This window comes from Zeus faber (genome assembly GCF_960531495.2).
Source record: "Zeus faber genome assembly, chromosome: 3".
In the NCBI taxonomy this organism is placed as follows: Eukaryota; Metazoa; Chordata; class Actinopteri; order Zeiformes; family Zeidae; genus Zeus; species Zeus faber.
In genome coordinates this window covers 23840449-23858808 of record NC_137190.1, presented here as the reverse complement: position 1 = coordinate 23858808, position 18360 = coordinate 23840449, and the positions used below count along the sequence as shown (strand labels likewise).

Below are 18360 nucleotides of genomic sequence, written 5' to 3'. Positions count from 1 at the left end.
CCCACCGATCTCGGGGGCCATGGGGGCCCTAAGCAGGCGCTGCACACTTTGGATGCCAAGAAACAAAAGCAGAACAAAAGAAAAGAATGGGTTCTGTCGGGCTTTGGTTTACCTCAGCGTGAGCGACTGACTTTGTGGGATTGTTGCTGTGGCATGTCCCTCTGACTGGCACCATGTCTCCTGGCCGTAGCGCCCCAGGTCTGTCACCACAGGCACCGGGTTCTCAAAGTGGGTGCACGCCCCACTCTTACATCCAAAGGAGGGCTTGTTGTCACAGCCGCCCCGACGACTCTCCCGATAGCAGAGGTTCACCTGGCAAATGAGGAAACACACAGGGAAGATGTGAAGCACCTGTACAGAAAACACCACCCCACTATGTTGCAGCTTCTCTGCAGTGTTTAAATGCAGTCCAATGGGGAAAACGTTTAACCCTTAAAAAAAAAAAGCTTAAAGCTCCCTATTACTGTATTTTTCCAACATGTTTTGAATAACAGTAACACCATAACTTATTTTAAACTACTTTTTCAGAATCAGAATGAGGTTTTTCCTCCGGGTGCATTTACATGTACTGTACAAGGAATATGGCATGATAAGACGCTGAGCCTTTAAAGATAGCTGACTAAAGACAGTCTGAGAAAAAAAATATATATATATAAGATACAATATAATGAAAAGTAAAGCGGGCGCTAAATGATGGGAACCAACATTTTAATAAATGGAACTAAGGGGTACCAGTCTGCTAAATTATGTCATGTAATGTAATGGTAATGTAATATGAACTGGGTTGAAATGGTGCATATAAATCACTTAAATCTGACTACTTGAAAAAACAAAAAGACGGAAAATAGGAGGCTCAACTCATGGCTCTATGAGAGTCGGATAACTTACAAAATATTATAAGTAATACCAGTAGCTGAATGGTGCATTGAAACATCCAGTGTGTCTCTTGCACATGTGTGACCACAGAGAGCGCAACAGGGCAAGGAGGAGATGATGCAGATTGTGGTGATTGGAATGGAGATTGAGTTCAGTATGCACCTGCTGTTATCAAGTTTCTTTTGTTTCTTTTGTTTCATATTCTATGAAACAACCCTGGATACAACATATTCTAATATACTCTTCTATATCAAACAGCTATTCTTGCCTAATGGGTTTAATTTTGCTGCATGTAAACCATTGAGAAATGGAAGGAATATTACTGCAGCTTCTGATAGGATTAACCTACCTCAAAGGTCCCATCCTTGTTCTTCTGCAGAGATGTAAAGCTGATACTTTCGCCAAAAAATTCCTCCTGAGCTGAAACAAAAGCTAATAATGTAGGCAGAAGCAGGAACATAGCCCCAAATGCCATGGCGCTCCTTGGCTTCTATTCATTCAATACCTTGCCCAATCCATTTCTACCACAGTGACTGTCTTGGAGGCGTAGCCACCGTACATCACTCAACAGGAATAGCTAGATGACGGCTGATTATGAGAATGTAAAAGGTGTAATACCACTACGCTTGACCTAACCGGTGAGGCGGGGAGGCGAGCCCGGAGCCGGTTCTCCTTTCCGGCGTCAAGTAACCTACCGGTTACTTGTAACCGCTGGGAAGCTTGACTGGGGTGGTACACTTGTCAAAGGGAACAACGTTTAAAAAAAAGAAAACACCATGGGATCCTTTTTTATTAAAGGCCTCATATTATACTCCCTTTCAACAGGTTAATATAGGTCTCTGAGGTCCCCATAAAATGTCAGTTTTTTTCTGAAAATACCACTCAGATTATGCATTCTAGGCATGCCTCTATACCATCTGTTTCTCAACGGGCTGTTCCTGTGTTTGTAGCTTAAAAAGCAAATGAGCTGCTGCTGCCCACGCCCACCCTGGAACTGGTTGGGGTTTTACTTCATTTCAAACTTTAGTTCTTACTATGCTATGAGCTGTCTCCAGACAATGACACTGAATAAAGCTGAAAACCCCTTGAAACCAACCAAGTCTCAACTTAGCCTTGACAGGCTGTGATTCGACCACTAGGGCACCCATCATAAGGCCAGCCCCACCGTATATATACTGGGTCACACCTACTGTCAAGGAAAAAAATTATGGCGGCTGCAGACTTGAAGATATGTGCGGGCTGCGGTGCACACATGACCCGCAGGGATACTCCCCCGCTGTGCGTCCAGCGACTGTCTTCGGTTCCCTCCCTAGTCACCCCCATACTGGGCCCTACGAGCGTCTTGGGGGGAGGGCGAAGAGGAGGAAATGGCTCTCCCGTCCTCGGACCTTGTTTTGAGGCCACGCTCCCCCACCTCTCTTGATCCCCCTCAGCATCAGTGCCAGGTGGATCTGGAGGAGTTAGCCGTGCACAAGGAGTTGCGGGATTTCCACGCACCCAGTGGGGCTGCGAGGTGGAGGAGGAAGGGGAAGGAAGAGAGCCAGGTGAGGAGGCACAAGGTGTGACTCACAAACCGTCCCAGGGGCCTTTTCATCAGGAACTGCTGCGCCTCCCGGAGCGGGCTGTGGCGAAGCTGGGGATCCCTTGAGCAGACCCCGAACCCACTGCTCCCTCCATGTTGCCTGGGGCATATTTTATGGAGGCTGAGGTTCAGCCTCCCCGAAGGAGGTGAGGTCGTCTTGGGGTGCTCCTCAGTAAACGTGCTCCTCCCATCAGATGTTCAGGCAGTGGTCGACACTGGACACCCAGCTGGAGTTGGTATACCTGGCTACGCCCCCCTCTGAGGAATTGGTAGCTGCCGCGAGAAAAACCTCAGCTACTGTCTGAGGTGTGTGGGCTGATGGCGAATCTGGCTGAAAAGTCATACAAGGCTGCGGGGCAGGCTGTTTAATAATGGCCCTGTTTAATAATGTCTGCCTGCTGCATGCCTACCAGGCCAGGCTCCTACGGGAGCTAGAGGGGAAGGCCACCCCCGAAACCTATGTGGAACTGCGCAAAGCCACCAGCTTCTCATTCACAATGGTCAGGGGTGCCACGAAAAGACGCGTGATGGGGTTTTCGGTGGTGACACAGCGCCACCTGCGGCTGAACCTGTCTTAGATTTTAGAAAAGGAAAAGACCAGGCTCCTGGATGCTCGGCTGAAGGCTTCGGCCTGTTTGCTGACGGGATGAGGGGTGGGCACAGGAATCCTTTCCGCCGTCCCCAGCAGCCACAGGCTTCGGCCGTTGGGGGCAGGAAGGTGTGGAGGATCTGAGTCGCTAGGGAGAGGGGAGTCGTGCTGCTGGACCGTCGGTTGGATCTCTAGTTTTAGCACGAAAAAAGACATTCTGCTGTACCAATTCCCATGCCAGTCAAAGCCGTGCGGTTAATGTACACAAAATACACACAGTCTTTATTCCCCCTCCCTCGCTCCAGTGTGTTTTCCCAGTGTGTTTATCGAGGCCCCCTGTTCACTCAGAAACATGAACGTAAATTATATCATTATCAATGAATATATATCAATTACATAATATCAATATGGGATGTTTTAACAAAATAATCTTACGGATTACCACTTTAAATTACAAAAACTTATGAAGGGGTCAACACACATTTTCGTCACGTCGTCACAATCAATTATTATGATTATTTGAAACCATCACACTTTTTCTTTAACATGAAGAACATCGTGAAAACATGGGGGGGGGACGCTGCGTGACGTGTATTTTCCAGGCGGTGAACTTCGCTCGCTGTTATTTTGAGGCTTGCTTCAACCCGTAGTGACGTCACGGAGTGGGGGAACTTGTCTATTTGGCAAGATGGCTACGGAACCCAACAAGACTGAAATCCTTACTATTTTTAAAAGACTACGGTCTATTCCCACGAACAAGGTAGAATATATTGATATACACGTGATTAACATGTATATTTCACAATCTTTTAATGTCGTGTGTGTGTTTTGATAGGGTTGTTTTCTTTTAACCTCCATGCATGTGTTAGCTTAGCTAGCGGTAGGGGAAGCAGGCTAGTGTAAAGGCCACGTATGCGATGTGTGCTTGAGGATGCTACCTACTCCGGTGGCATTAAGCTGTTATTCACCAATCAAAGACCACACCACGTTTTTGAGAAGTCGGCGTTATAGCGAAGATAACCAACAAGGATTTGTTACCGATTCAATTCATCGATTCAATCAACCCGAGGCCATACTATTTGATCATAGCTAACGTGTAAATACCATGGCGTCTGCTGGGAATACGCTAGGTTGATCACATTCACAAGCTTGTTTGGGAGAGACACAATGGAGTTATTATCTGTCAATATACTGTGTGTGTCTTTTGTTGCTTGCCTTAGCTGTGATGGTAAACACTGAATGGTTTGCCGGCTTGCTGGTTGAGATTATAGATTGAGATTGAGATTATTTACCTTCTTTCTCAATCAAACACCGTTGTTGGCTATCCAATGACTATCTCCCACCTGTGGCTATATCGTGTGCCCGAGTTTCCCGTTTCTATGACATCTTGATAATCATTCCAAATATTGAACGTCCTTGTTTGCTTTTCTCCATCACTTTATTCAATTGGGACAAAGTTCACCAATTCTAACATGAACCATTCTAGTAAGAAACGGTTACTTTCACGATTACATCCAATCTGCGTTCTATCTACACAGGTGTGTTTTGACTGTGCAGCCAAAAATCCCAGTTGGGCAAGTATTCCCTATGGAGTATTTCTGTGCATTGACTGCTCTGGAATCCACCGTTCCCTGGGAGTGCACCTCAGTTTCATCAGGTAGGCTCACACTTACGACTCATATCGAAAAAATAGAACTTGTCTCTTCTTTGACACACATTTTGATATTCAGTATAGATTACTTATTGAGGAAGATGCAGTTATTGTGATCTACATATCTAGTGTACAAAGGGGGGGAAGTATATAACATAGAATTTTTTTTTTTTTCATTTTTAACTTGTTTTCCCCCACTAGATCTACAGAGTTAGATTCCAACTGGAACTGGTTCCAGCTCAGATGTATGCAGGTTGGAGGCAACACCAACGCAGTAAGTCATAAGCCCAGAGGTTAAAATTAGAGCTTCAGATATGCCCCGCGGCCCGGCACAATATGCGGGCCGGTGATTGGGAACCTCTGCACCAGAGGACATTCCGTCGGTGATGGTCTGGTTTATTTCCCACTTCCATTGCCACATCTGTGGGATTGCTGGACATTACAGTCAAGGCGCACTCCCTTGAACACACAGTGAAACAGCACAGGAGAGGGAAAGGTGCCGGCGCACTCGTGCGTCTCCGTCGACGCGGGCTTACCTGGAATATTTCTCTTTAATGTGCGTTCATTGTGCAACAAACTCAAACTTATATTGAACTTTATTACTCATCACATGTGAATTGATTTGCTTATTTAAGCGAAAACATTTATGATACATTTTTTATTTACAAAAATAAATACACAATCCAATGGAAATTTCAGCATTTGAATAGTCCATTTTTTTTGAATATTCAAATTATATTCAAATTTTGCTCCTGCAGCCCTAGTTGAAATAACCTTTTTCGAGGTGGACTTGGTACCTTGATAGTGGCAGAGTTAGGGCACTTTGTAATATTTTGGTTGACAATGTTATGCAGATAGTGTAACAGAGTAGTCCTTTGCACTCTTCTCCCCGTGTCCTGCAGATGGCTTTCTTTCGTCAGCAAGGCTGTTCTACAAACGATACAAACGCAAAGTACAACAGCCGTGCAGCCCAGATGTACAGGGAAAAGATACGACAGCAGGCCAATGCTGCATTGTCTCAATATGGTACCGATGTAAGTATTACCAGTCACAAGGTTTCCAGCCCACATTGTCTTGTTTGTTACTTGTGTTCATTTAGCCATAGGAGATTAAGCAGGAATGTCCTCCAAAAATGAAGCTTGTGATTATACAATTAAACTTGAACTTTCTCGGTTCCTTTGTTAGGATTGATAGCAAATGTTGTAGCTTCCAGCTCTGGATGGTATTGGAGTGAGTCTGAGGCATTCAATTATGACTAGTGTCTGGCATCAGCTGCTACAACAGAGTTACCTTGTGTTTATTTTCACAAGGCTATTCTCTTCCAGTTGTTTATTTCCTAGTTTGGGATTATCTGAGTTTCATTAATTGCCCTCTAGTGTACAGTAGGAGCCACTTAAAGATGGCTGTTCCAGCCGGTTGACAGCCAAATTGCAACCAGCCAGTTTCTAGCCAACCACCAGGGAGCACCAGTCTGAGAGCCAACTCAACATTACATAATATGTAAAATAAGGCCATAGTATTGATTAAAGTAATTCAGTATTTAAAAACGGAATTTAAAGAGTATACAGTTTTTAAAAACACAATTTAAAAAATATCTAAAATGGAAAGGAGTAGTGGAGTTTAAGTAATATCAAAGTATCTAAAAGAAAGATAACATAAAATGCAGACAATAATGACAGTGAGTCAACTTCATAGTGGACATCTTAAGTAGTTGTGGGCCACAACAATGCAGTGTCATACTGAATGGCAAGATAGACACAGTGTTGTAAGACAAACACTACAATGAACTACTAAGAGGTAAGACAAAACAGGTATGCAATGCAATACCGGATACATTAAAGTGACTAGTGGTAGATGATGTAAACGGCAGTTTTCCTTCTTTTTCAAGGGTGTGGATTTATAGGTTCTAATCTTTGGCCTTTTGATTTCAGAATTTGGGTTTTTGAACAAACAAATTTCTGCGTTTGAGCCACTCGGTTGGAGAAATGGTCCCCTATCACCCCGCCCCCCCATCTAATAGATTTATTTTCCAAATTCCAAAAATGGCACAATAAAATGTTAATCAATCAAGATAAGTCAATCGAATAAAATCAACAACAAAGATATAATAATAATCATTTGTACAAACGTGAAAGAGGCTAAACAGTGTATGGATCCTTGTGAACACTCAAGATGGTTTTACTGTTGATACAGTGTAAACTCTGAGGTTTATTTCACGGATTAGTTTCCAACTATTAAATAAATATCCAGCTATTCATAAAGAATTATTAAGAAGACCCGTATGATCGTCCACACTGATCGGCCATTTAGTGCAAACAAAGAGAGGGCCCAAGGCTTTACCTGCTGTCTGCTTCAGTAGTTACTCAAAAAAAGGTGTACTAGGGCTATTAGAGACAAGTATTGTACCCATGTGTGAAAGTTTTAGACTGGAAGGCTACGCTGCAAATGATTATTAAAAAAAAAAAAAAAGTAGGAAGCAATAGGTAAAACACCAAAACGTGATAAGCAATAAAGGGTGATGCAACAATACAGATAAAAATGATCTCATACAGTCATAATGAACAAATGGTCAATTACAGTTGTGTGTGTGCACATGCATTAGTTGTCGTCCTGAAAAACAACGGGGATTGATAGATACTAATATATTTCAAATTAGTATTTCCATAGAGTAGTCGTAATAAGTAATAATGACTCATAAGGTGTGCACACAGCACACTGTTGGGACAAAAAATAAAATGTTCCAATTCTCAGAGTTAGGTTTGCCTCTCACACAATGGCTGGGAGCAAACAAAGTGTTGAAGATAGCATGATTGTATATGTGAATTCATCAATTTACAGTAAAGCAGCAGACATGCACATCATGCTTAACCGGCATACTGTACACATGCTGTATCACAGGCATCAGTAGTTCATCCTTGGATTTTCCCCTAACCCTGGCCTTAATCTAAGGTGGGGCTTAAAGTAGTATCATTTCCAGCAAATTGCTGGAATGGCTATGAATGTAAGTATGTGGGAATGAAAGCATTAAGATTTCTGTAAAGTAGGTCTGGAGCCAAAACAAATAAAGCACAAATAGTGGGTTTTTAAAAATATTTATTTCATACAAATATTTAACACATTATTTGTTTTCAGGAAAGGAAAAAAAGAGAGTTCTTTGTATTCTTAAACGTTATTTTTCTTCTTCTTTAAAATACCACTCAGACCCAGGACATGTATTTTAGAGAATTATTTTGCCAAGTCTCCTCTGATATTAGACACCTCGCGTGATCCTTACATGATGTATCCGGAACAGACTCTATGGAGGTAAAGGAGGCCAATGTGGGAATGACTATCTACTGCCTTTGCCAGATTTTTTTTTTTTTTTATCCAGCAATATTACGGATTCCATGTGGGTAAGGGGCTTATAAGACACATTTAGGGTCTGAATGGCATTTTTAAGAACCAAATTGAAGAAAGGGAAAAAGTCCCGTCTCCGTAGAGACTGGACGTGTTTCAGTTTCTCGTCTTTGCAGCCGAGCGCCACAGTTCGGATCTGACCCACCATTTTTCCAAATGTTTTGGGGTTTTTTTTCTTCTTCCCGAAAACAAATAACTTCAGAAATATTTGTGAAGACTAAATACTCATAAAACCCCACTATTTGTGCTTTGCTAGTATTCAGATTTGGCTCCACCCCTACTTTATGTGCGTGTCCCGGCAATGTTACTGCTTCCATTCCCACACAGTTCCACTCATAGCTGTACTGGCCTTTCCCCAGAAATTATACTAGGTCAAGAGTGGGGAGATTTATGGAACATCGAAACCGGCTCCTTTTACCACATTACGCCAATATGGAACATTGCCAGTCGGTTTACAGCTGTCATTCGATATGGGAAAGATTTCACAGATCATATAAACTACGCTATAATGACGTTTTTGGCAGTTTCCAAAAAAAATCTAGATCCATTTTGTAACTGCAATATTGTTCATCTCTGACATTTGGAGTCCATAGGTTTGAAGACAATTTCTGGGTTCTGAACATAGTTTAGGAAAGTGTGTAACTGCACCTTCTTCCTATCCTATCTTCCAGTTATGGATAGAGTCCTCTGTGGGGAGCACTCCTTCCACTGCCCTGGAGAAGAAAGAGGCAGACTTCTTTGCAGAGAATACCCAGGTTTGGTACTATTAAGATCTTAAAAAGCATGTTATCTGAAAAAAACATGCTTTTTGGTTGGCTTATTGAGCATGTAAGACTTGTTTTGCAATTGATCTCAAATATGAGCTAGATAGGCCTCATTTAGAAGATTTAAAGGGACCTATTATGCTTTTCCTTATTTTCTGATATATATATATATATATATATATATATATATATATATATATATATATATATATATATATATATATATATATATATATATAAATATAAATATAAATAAAATGTTACAATGTCAAATGGTCATCTGCTCACTCCGCAAGCTTGGGGCACAGCAACTAAAATCAGGGTGGTGCCACCCACTAAACAGACCGTCCTGGAACAGAATGGGTTAAAGGCAAAATGGATAGAATGCATAATCTCAGTGGCCTTTTCAGAAAAAAACATGTTTTTGGGGCATCAGAGATCAAGACATGTTGCTATATATATATATATATATATATATATATATATATATATATATATATAAAATCAAACGCAAGGCAAGTGTTATGGATTTTTTTTTTTTCTTTTCACATTTCCAGCTTACTGATGACTGGAGTATGGCGCCTACTATGTTGTCAGAGCAAAACGGATCCACTCTCACGCCACAGCTGATGGACCCAGCAGCCAAAGTCCAGGATTCCTCCATCACCCGTTAGTAAAGCAACAATTATTCCAATATGAGATTCATGAGATTTCTTGGTATAGTAAATGGCAATAGTCAAAGGGTAGAATATGCTTTTTGAAGAGGCCTCAGCTTCAGATCCAGCGGTGATTAAAAAAAATAAAAAATAAAAATAAAAAAAATGAATAATTAAATAAAAAATATATATATATTCTACATTTGCTGATTTTGCTTTTTTATTTCTGTATCTATCTATTAAAAAAAAATGTATATCCCATATTCAACAACATAAACCGTCAGTCCATAATTAAAAGCCTTTACAAGTATACGATAGTCAGAAAAACCAAAGTTTATGTTTCTATACTCTTTTCTCTCCAATTCCTTTTTCTGGTAAGAAGGAAGAAGGAACTTGTTCACTGGAAGGCCTTCTTTACATCTATTTATTTATTTACTTACACAATTACATTTATCCAAAGAACAGGGAAGGACTAAGGTTTTGTTAGTCAGCACCTTGCATGGCTGTCTCTGCCATCGGTGTGTGTTTGCGGGAATGTTTGTGTGAAAATGAGGCATAATTCTAAAACAGCTTTGTTCCCTGGCCTATAAACAATGCTATATCAAATGCAGTCAGTTTACATTTGTCATTTTCTTTATATGTCAGAGCCAGAGGAGGGACCGAGCATTGATGGACTGAGCACGTCTCCTAAAGCCTCCATTGGTGAGTTTACCAATCAATCACAGTGCCTAGATTTCAAAACAACTTAATTATTTTTTCTTGTTTCTTCATTGTATAAGGCTTTTCCCTGAATGCAGACCTTAGTTGAGGTTTATTATAACACACATCTGAAAGTGAAATGGGGGGTAAGAACTGTTACATAACATGTTTTATTTTAATTTTTTTGCTTTTTTGTTTATATAATGGCAATTTCTTTAGAGGACTCCATGCGCTTGTCGTCATTTGAGACAAGGACACCCAAAGGTGATTAGAGTGGGTTTGGTTGTTTGGCTGTCTGGCTGTATTTTAGAGGCATAGCTGTATTCTTGATCGGCATTTTACAAGTCCTGTTTTAGCTTCTTTTGTGGCTGCAGGGGGAAAGAAAATCAGTGAAAGTAATTTGAGCATTTGTGTGGCGTTCTTTTTGTAGGATAATCTTGTGTAGGGCTGGGTAATCAAAGGATTAAAATGTTAAAAGTGGGTGGTAATACATTCCTCCGTATCACCTGGGTATCGTGAGAAAATAGTTTTTTTTTAATCAAGGAAATACTGAGTTGAAGGAAATTATTTACTGCAGGACTTTAAGTTATTGTAAAATCACCCTTTCACTTTCTGTTTACGGTAGAATTTAAATGTATATTTAATGCAACACAGCCAATTAATGCTATTGTATAATTATAGAACGCAGAATTGCGATTGTGGCGCCTCCCCTTGCGGCTGCCTGCGCGAGCACCTGGTGTCGGTTACGCACATTTAGTTTTTTGAACTTGAACTTGAACTTATTTTAAATAAACATGTCTTTTAAACAATATAATTACTATGGCAATTGCAAATGATAGAAGACGTTTACTCCTTCGCCGAAAGTCGTGTAGTATCTGAACAAATGTATCGGCAAAACAAAGCCCCAATAATCTCAGTTGCAAGCGAGTGGTGTGATTTGCATGACTTTTCCCTAACCCAGTGTCAGGCTTTACGCTTTTCAAATGCTTTTGATTTGGTTGGAAAGTGTTTTACTCTTGTAGGCTTTGTTCAGTGAAAATACTGCAGTTCTTTGGCATTTGTTTTTTGCCTTTTTGTTTTTTTTCTTGACTTTATGGAAGACCTTGTTTATTATATTAACTCTTGTTAAATTAATTTTCAGTTTCAGTACATTCTCCTGTCGGTTAATGGCAGATTACTTGTGTTTTTTTTGCTTATAAATATTTGAAACATTCCTGTGCACAGTGCATAACAATACCTCATGTTGTATTTTACCACAGACGTGAAACCGTCCATTATTGGGAAGAAAAAGCCTATGGCTGCTAAGAAAGGGGTAAGTGACGGTTCCTCCTCAAAAATTGTTTCTTGTTAGATCAAATTTAACAAAGTAGAGAAACCCAATTAACTGGAGGAAAGGGAAGTCATTGCTATTGGTATGCTGCTCCACCGGGGGAGCTTCTGAGGTGCTCCTCTGCTGAACCTTGGTTTGTGTGTTTGCTTTCTCTTACTCAGCTTGGTGCTAAGAAAGGCCTTGGCGCCCAGAAGGTGAGCAGCAAGAGCTTCTCGGAGGTTGAGAAGCAGGCGCAGGTGGCCGAAAAGCTGAGAGAAGACCAAGTCACCGAGGCTAAGAAGCAGGCCGAGGAGTCGATGTGAGTAAATACAACTAGGGCTGAATGATTTGGGAAAATATTCAAATTGGGATTTCTTTAGATCGATATTGTGATTGCGATTTAGTATTCGAGTTCCTTGTCTTCTGTATTATTCCTTAAACACAAGCAATAAATCATTCTATAGTATGACCAACACAACATTGGATACAGTCAACTTAGAGTAGGAGCCACTTGAAGAGGCCTCTTCCAGCTTCCAGCTGACAACTGACTTGAAACCAGCTTTCAGCCAGTTTTCAGCCAACCACCATGCGCTTCCCAGCCAGTTGCCATTCGCCTGGAATCCCCCCCCCCCCCCCTTCTCATGTGTCCTGACAGGGCGTGTTTAATTTAGACTGTAAACACGCCCATTTATTCAATTGCTGTGTGTCACAATGAGATAGCGCTAACTTCACAAAAACACAATCACATTCCAGAGCGAGATTTCAGATTTTCACCCCTAACTCTGACTCATTACCTGAGATATTGTCCTTTGAACCCTGACCAGAGGTCATCTTTCAAAGTTCAATTGTTTTTTTTGTGAATGGGAACAGGTCTTAATGACTTATTTTAATCTTCATGTTGCACAGCTGTTTAATTTCAAAATCTGAGCTGTTTTTTATTTACATTTTCGAAAGTTCATTAGCTTTGTAATGAGAGCACTCGAACTAGGTATATGTGATTATAGTTTCAAGTTCATTGCGAAATACTTGATAACAATGCAAGCTTCATTACCAGTAATGAGATTCTTAGTCTCAGAGCCACGTCAGCGTTACATAATACATAAAATGAGGGCATAGTGGTGATTAAAATAGAACAGTATTTAAAAACAGAATTTAAGGACTATTTAAACAGTTAATTTTTAAACAAAATTTAAAAATCTAAAATGGAAAGAAGTAGTGTAGTTTAAGTTATATAAAATTATTTACTGAAAAGAAAGACAAAATAAAATGCAAATAATAATGACAGTGAGTTAACTTGATAGTGGACATCTTAAATAGCCTTGGGCCACAACAATGCTGAATGGTAAGATGGACACAGTGTTGTAAGACAAACACTGCAATGTACTACTAAGAGGTAGACAAAACAGGTATCCAATGCTTGATAAATTAAAGGGACTAGTTTGAAAGTTTTACTTGCCTGTTTTTAAAGTGGCCAAGTGTGTGGAATTATAGGTTCTAGTCTTCAGCCTTTGGATTTCAAAATTAGGGTTTTTGAACCATCTAATTGTTATTGTACTTAAAATAATTGTGAAATACCACAATAAATAATAAAGTAAGTAATAATTACTTATAAGGTGCGCACACGGCGCAAAATTACGTCATCAGGGGCGATATAATTACAACCAGGGTCTGAGCGCCAACCTGTCAAGGTTCTTGCATCGGTCAGCCACGCCCCAATCACTGATCTGCCCTAACCACAGAGAAAGTGTCCCTATTACGCACCGTTTCGTTCCATACACACTTGTTTCGTTCCATTAGGAGACGTAAAATAAAATTAAAAACACACTGTTCTGGCGCACCGATCGCGGGCACCCCATCACTGACAGGCGCGTCGTCGTAGAGGGAGACAAGGCCGCAAGATGTGCCCCGATCGCTCCCTCTCCATGATGATGGTGCGTTCAGCGCCTATCTCTCCTATAGGAAGAGCTGGCACTCGACAGCCCTATTGGTAAGATTGTGTAACATTAAAAAAATAAATAAGCTTTTTTTTTTTCTTTCTTTTCTTTTTTCGCAGGCTTTGTGATTTGAAAATTGTGTTCTGTTAAATTGCATTGTCGGTTTGAATTAGATTAATCATTCAGCCCTAAATACTGTACAACCCAAGTGGAAGGCACCCAAAGTCTCTGCTCTTTGTATTTGTGCCAAACAATGTTCAGGGTTGTGGCGGAATGACTCGATTTCCTCCTTTTTTAAATTTATTTATTTTTTATCCATGTCAGCTTATTTTGTGAAATTTCCGTTGAATTGGGAAACACACTATTTTCACTTCTGCTCAATTCCGAGCAGGATTGTGCTTGTTACCAGAGCCACCAACTTTGAACAACTGAGGATTTTTCATTTCCAATTTAACCCAGTGATATATTTTTAAAATTGTGTGTGTGTGAGTCGTGTGAATCACAGTGTTGCCTTCACACTTGCGCCGTCGTTCTGACCTTTCGTGTTGTGGCGGTTGCAGCGTGGCCTCCATGCGTCTGGCCTACAAGGAGCTGGAGATCGACAGGAAGATGGAGGACAAGAAGATCCAGAACATGGAGGGCAAGAAGAGGGAGCAGGCCGAGAGGTTGGGCATGGGCTTTGGCAACAGGAGGTGACGTCCCGCAAACCTTACACACGAGATCACAGTGACCAGGCAGCAGTGAAGTGTGTGTGTGTGTGTGTGTGTGTGTGTGTGTGTGTGTGTGTGTGTGTGTGTGTGTGTGTGTGTGTGTGTGTGTGTGTGTGTGTGTGTGTGTGTGTGTGTGTGCGCGCGCGTGTATTTACCTTTGCCTTTCCCCTCTCAGTGCCGTGTCGCACTCGGTGATGTCACAGATGCAGGTGATCGAGCAGGAGACTCCCGTTGGGGTCAAGTCCTCCACGCGCTCCAAACTCGACATGTTCGACGAGCCGGGCTTCACATCCGGGCCCCCCAAGTACGAACCAAATACCAGCCACTTTCTTCTTGCTTTCTAGAGCTGGGACATATGGCCAAACAATCAGAACAGGATGTTATTTGGATTCACAAATTATATGGATTGACAAAATACAAATTGCGCTTGGGGCTAAACAGTTGTCAGACCAATTCCTGCCGAGTCATTGAGTTAACTGGTGGTTTTGCAGGTACAAGGACAACCCGTTCACAGTGGGAGACACTTTTGGATCCCGATGGGACTCTGAGGGCGGGTCCTCCTTCACTGCCTCCTGGGCCTTGGAGAAGGAGGAGCCCAAAGAGGAGGTCACCATCTCCAGCATCCAGCCCATTGGAGAGAGGTACTTATCCAAACATGTGTGGGTGTTTTTTAAATCCCAGAAATGTCCGGTTTGTGTTCCTCTGAGTGTAATGTGGGTGCTTTGTCTCCAGGCTCCCCAGCAGGAGAAAAGCTGAGGTGTCTGCCACCGTGGTGGAGTCCAGCGAAGCCCGGCAGAAGTTTGCCAACGCCAAGGCCATCTCCTCTGACATGTTCTTTGGGCGGGAGAGCATCGCTGAGGTGAGGAAATGTCTGTTCACCCTTAAGACACAATGGGGTGAATTTTAATTTTAATTTTATTATTATTAATTTTTTTCGACAGATTATTTTGGAATTGTGCAGTTGTATTGGGGGTAATTGTTTGTTAACCCTTATCTACACATTACCCAGATCATATGTAGTTTCAGAGTCTCAAACCTAAACGAAAACATGTTATTGGGAGATCAGTAGAACATGATGGTTGGCACAGAATCCTATTTCCTCAGCTGGAGTCATCTAACACCACCATCCACCATCCACCATAAAAGGATGATGTCATTTTTCTGCAATATTCCAGATTTAATATGGCATCTCGGCATCTGTTTTTATGTGGTTCTAATGCGATGCCCTCCTTTAATCTGGTCAGGTACAATTTTGAATTGTAATTGCACCAAACTGTAGTGATTGGATAACTGACGGACTGACTTCCCTTCTCAGTACGATGCAAAGACCAGGTTGGAGAGCATGTCTGGGAGCACCTCCATCAGTTCAGCCGACCTGTTTGGGGAAGGCAGCGACCGCTCAGCAGGTGTGTGTGTGTGTGTGTGTGTGTGTGTGTGTGTGTGTGTGTGTGTGTGTGTGTGTGTGTGTGTGTGTGTGTGTGTGTGTGTGTGTGTGTGTGTGTGTGTGTGTGTGTGTGTGTGTGTGTGTGTGTGTGTGTGTGTGAGACAATTGAAAAATGAAATGGAAAAATAGTCTGCAAAGTTTACCTCCTTCCCACCCTACTGTTTTGTGGTGAATCTGAAATTGGTTCTTCTTCTTCTATAGTGTTTGTGTAATACTGACATAGGAATCGGGCAAATCGTTTTTCTGCATCCGGTTATTCAATTGAAAATGCTCTTGTTTGAGTGACGCCGTGCCGATTACGCTTCTCCGCCCCAAGGCTCGGCCGGCTTCGACAGCGTGCTCCCCTCGGGCCCGGACATTGCACACTTCAAACAGGGAGTGAAGACGGTCGCCGGCAAGATGGCCGTGCTGGCCAACGGTGTCATGAACACCATCCAGGTAGGAGAGAGAGAGAAACAGGAACGAGGTCATCGCCCGATAGCGTCCAAGCGGCTCGGTCACTTTCTGGAACAACACCATAGAACACCCGGATCTTTTTTGTTTCTGTTTTCCCAGGATCGCTACGGCTCCTACTGAGGCGGACTGCAGCCGGACAGCACCTACCTGTGGAAAGAGGAAGATACTAACGACTGTAGAGACAACCGGTCTCCCGACTGCCTGCTGCATCTGGACGGAACAGAGCCAAGATGGAACCTCCTGTCCACTCTCAAAGACTATTCACAGGAGTGGGACAGTATTTGGCATTTTCCTCAATACCGCTAGCACATCTTTTTGAGTTTTATTTTCATAAATGAAAATGGGTGTAGTAATTTTGTTGTAAACCAAGACTGGTTGTAATTTACTGTCAGAGAAAGAAAGAAAGAAGGAAGGAAGGAAAGAAAGAAAGAAAGAACAACCCTTTTGGTCTTTAGATTTCAGTTTTTAAGTCAAGGTTCTATTCTATATATTTTATTCCTTATAAACAAAACAAGGTTTTGATTTATTTTATGAACTGTTATTCCAATGCTTATGTCACTTCTTTTTTGGTTTTTGTAATTGAAATGGAGCAGTTAAGTGTTCAACCATTCAGCATTTATTTGATCAAGCAGCCACTATCTTTGTGCAACTGCAATCAGTGTTCTTTTGGTCTGTTTATTTATCCATTTTTCAGGAAGCACTGACGGCGAGGAGACTCATTATTCCTCATTATTGTTTTTCGACTTGTGAGGCTGTCACTCAGTTTTCAGGGGGATATTGATTTGTCAATAAATGTATGCTGCGGGACAAGATCTACTCCGTTTCTGCCAGAGAAACCCAATCTCATACCTCATCTCCAAGAAGCAATTTAACCGCTTGGTTTCTTTCTTTATTTAACATCTTTTAGTTTTTGAATATTTAGTCTTTTGTTCTCAGACATCAGCCAATGAAAAATGTGTCCCTCTTTGCTGGGCTTAAGTAACTATTTTTAACACTTCCGATTTACTAGACCGGACACACAAAACCCTTAGGATATGCTTGAGAAACGGGAAAATAAAGAATCCAGATGTTTTTGGGCAAACTTTTTTGAAGTTGCAATATTCCTTGAACAGAAAATACTTCAAACAACTTTGTTTATCTTACTGTGCACAAAGTTCAGTACTCACAGCATGGTAAAAGGTAGACAGGACCAGAGACTTGCATCTAAAAGATATAGGTGGATCAAGTGGCAAATAATTCAACAGTGGTATTGTCAAAGTGTTTATTTGGAACGTATGCATTATGAATTGTTTAGGTATGGCATGGCTGAAGATGTGGATCCAATCTTATTTGTTTTGTTATAGAATTTGTCGTGGGATTAAACCTCAACCATTTTCCCCCAAACCACAATCTCTTGCCCTCGTGTTCCAGGTGGACTTGACACCAGAGCCCTCCAGGCAAACTCAAGAAACAGAAAGACTCTTGTAGATTTTGTGGCTAATGAAAAGGTCATTAGGAGAGTCGTCCATTACCCTGCTGTGGAAATACCTGTCTATGTATGTCCCACCAACAACAGAGTTCTACCGAAAGACATAAAAAATAAAAACAATGAATTATTTATTTGTAGGTAAAAAAAAACAAAAAAAAACCTATTAGATATGTTAATAAAGATTTAAAAGAAAAAAATGCTGTTTTGATTTCATTGAAGTGCCTCTCCTTATAATGGAGCATTACAAGTAGTGCAGAAATGGTTGTTTAATTTTTTAAAGAAACAAATATTCTGTGACATTAGTATAGATATGCGACACCATCTTCAACATCCAGTTGTCCAGTCAGTATTTTTGTTAGAAAGCAAGGTTTGTGTGTATGCATGCTCTCACACACGCAAATGTATTTCCCTTGTTTGATCTCAGTAAAGGACTTTTTAACTTGTGAACAGTCATGTATAATTTATAATTCTAAGTAATATCCGCTGTACATTTCTCTCAGAAACGAAACTGAAGAGTGGAACACTTAAGTCAAAATGAAACTCGATAGCCCGCTGCTTCCTGCTCCTGCATCCTGTCTCTGCTGTGCGGGTGAGGTGATGATGGGGTCAAATTAACTGAACGCTTCCACAAAGCAATATCAAAATCTTACACTGAACTTCACTGTTCCTACTATTCCTGCATTTTCCCCCTGAGGATTAATAAAGTGTTATCTATTCCAAAACAGCTGATGGTTTTATTGGGCTGTAGTTCCCATTTTCTGTGACAGGCATTTGAGAGAGATCGATCAATAAAATAAAAGACTTGAAAATAAAAATGTACAAAGTA

General features: G+C 41.3%; 1 protein-coding gene across 2 annotated transcripts; it reads left to right on the top strand.

Annotated features, from left to right (window-relative positions):
• Positions 1–3724: 3724 nt before the first annotated feature.
• Positions 3725–18330, top strand: arfgap2 (ADP-ribosylation factor GTPase activating protein 2). Of its 2 annotated transcripts, XM_079998162.1 has the most exons (17): positions 3725–3807; positions 4586–4704; positions 4900–4972; positions 5601–5732; positions 8766–8849; positions 9416–9527; positions 10160–10216; positions 10433–10477; positions 11473–11525; positions 11705–11841; positions 14017–14148; positions 14342–14470; positions 14658–14807; positions 14899–15025; positions 15482–15572; positions 15927–16048; positions 16166–18330. In XM_079998162.1, the coding sequence occupies exons 1-17, from the start codon at positions 3736–3738 to the stop codon at positions 16184–16186; spliced, it is 1656 nt and encodes a 551-aa protein (XP_079854288.1). In that variant the 5' UTR covers positions 3725–3735; the 3' UTR covers positions 16187–18330. The 2 variants fall into 2 exon arrangements, with proteins under 2 accessions (XP_079854288.1, XP_079854289.1); XM_079998163.1 differs by lacking the exon at positions 10433–10477 and having other exon boundaries at positions 16166–18328.
• Positions 18331–18360: the final 30 nt, after the last annotated feature.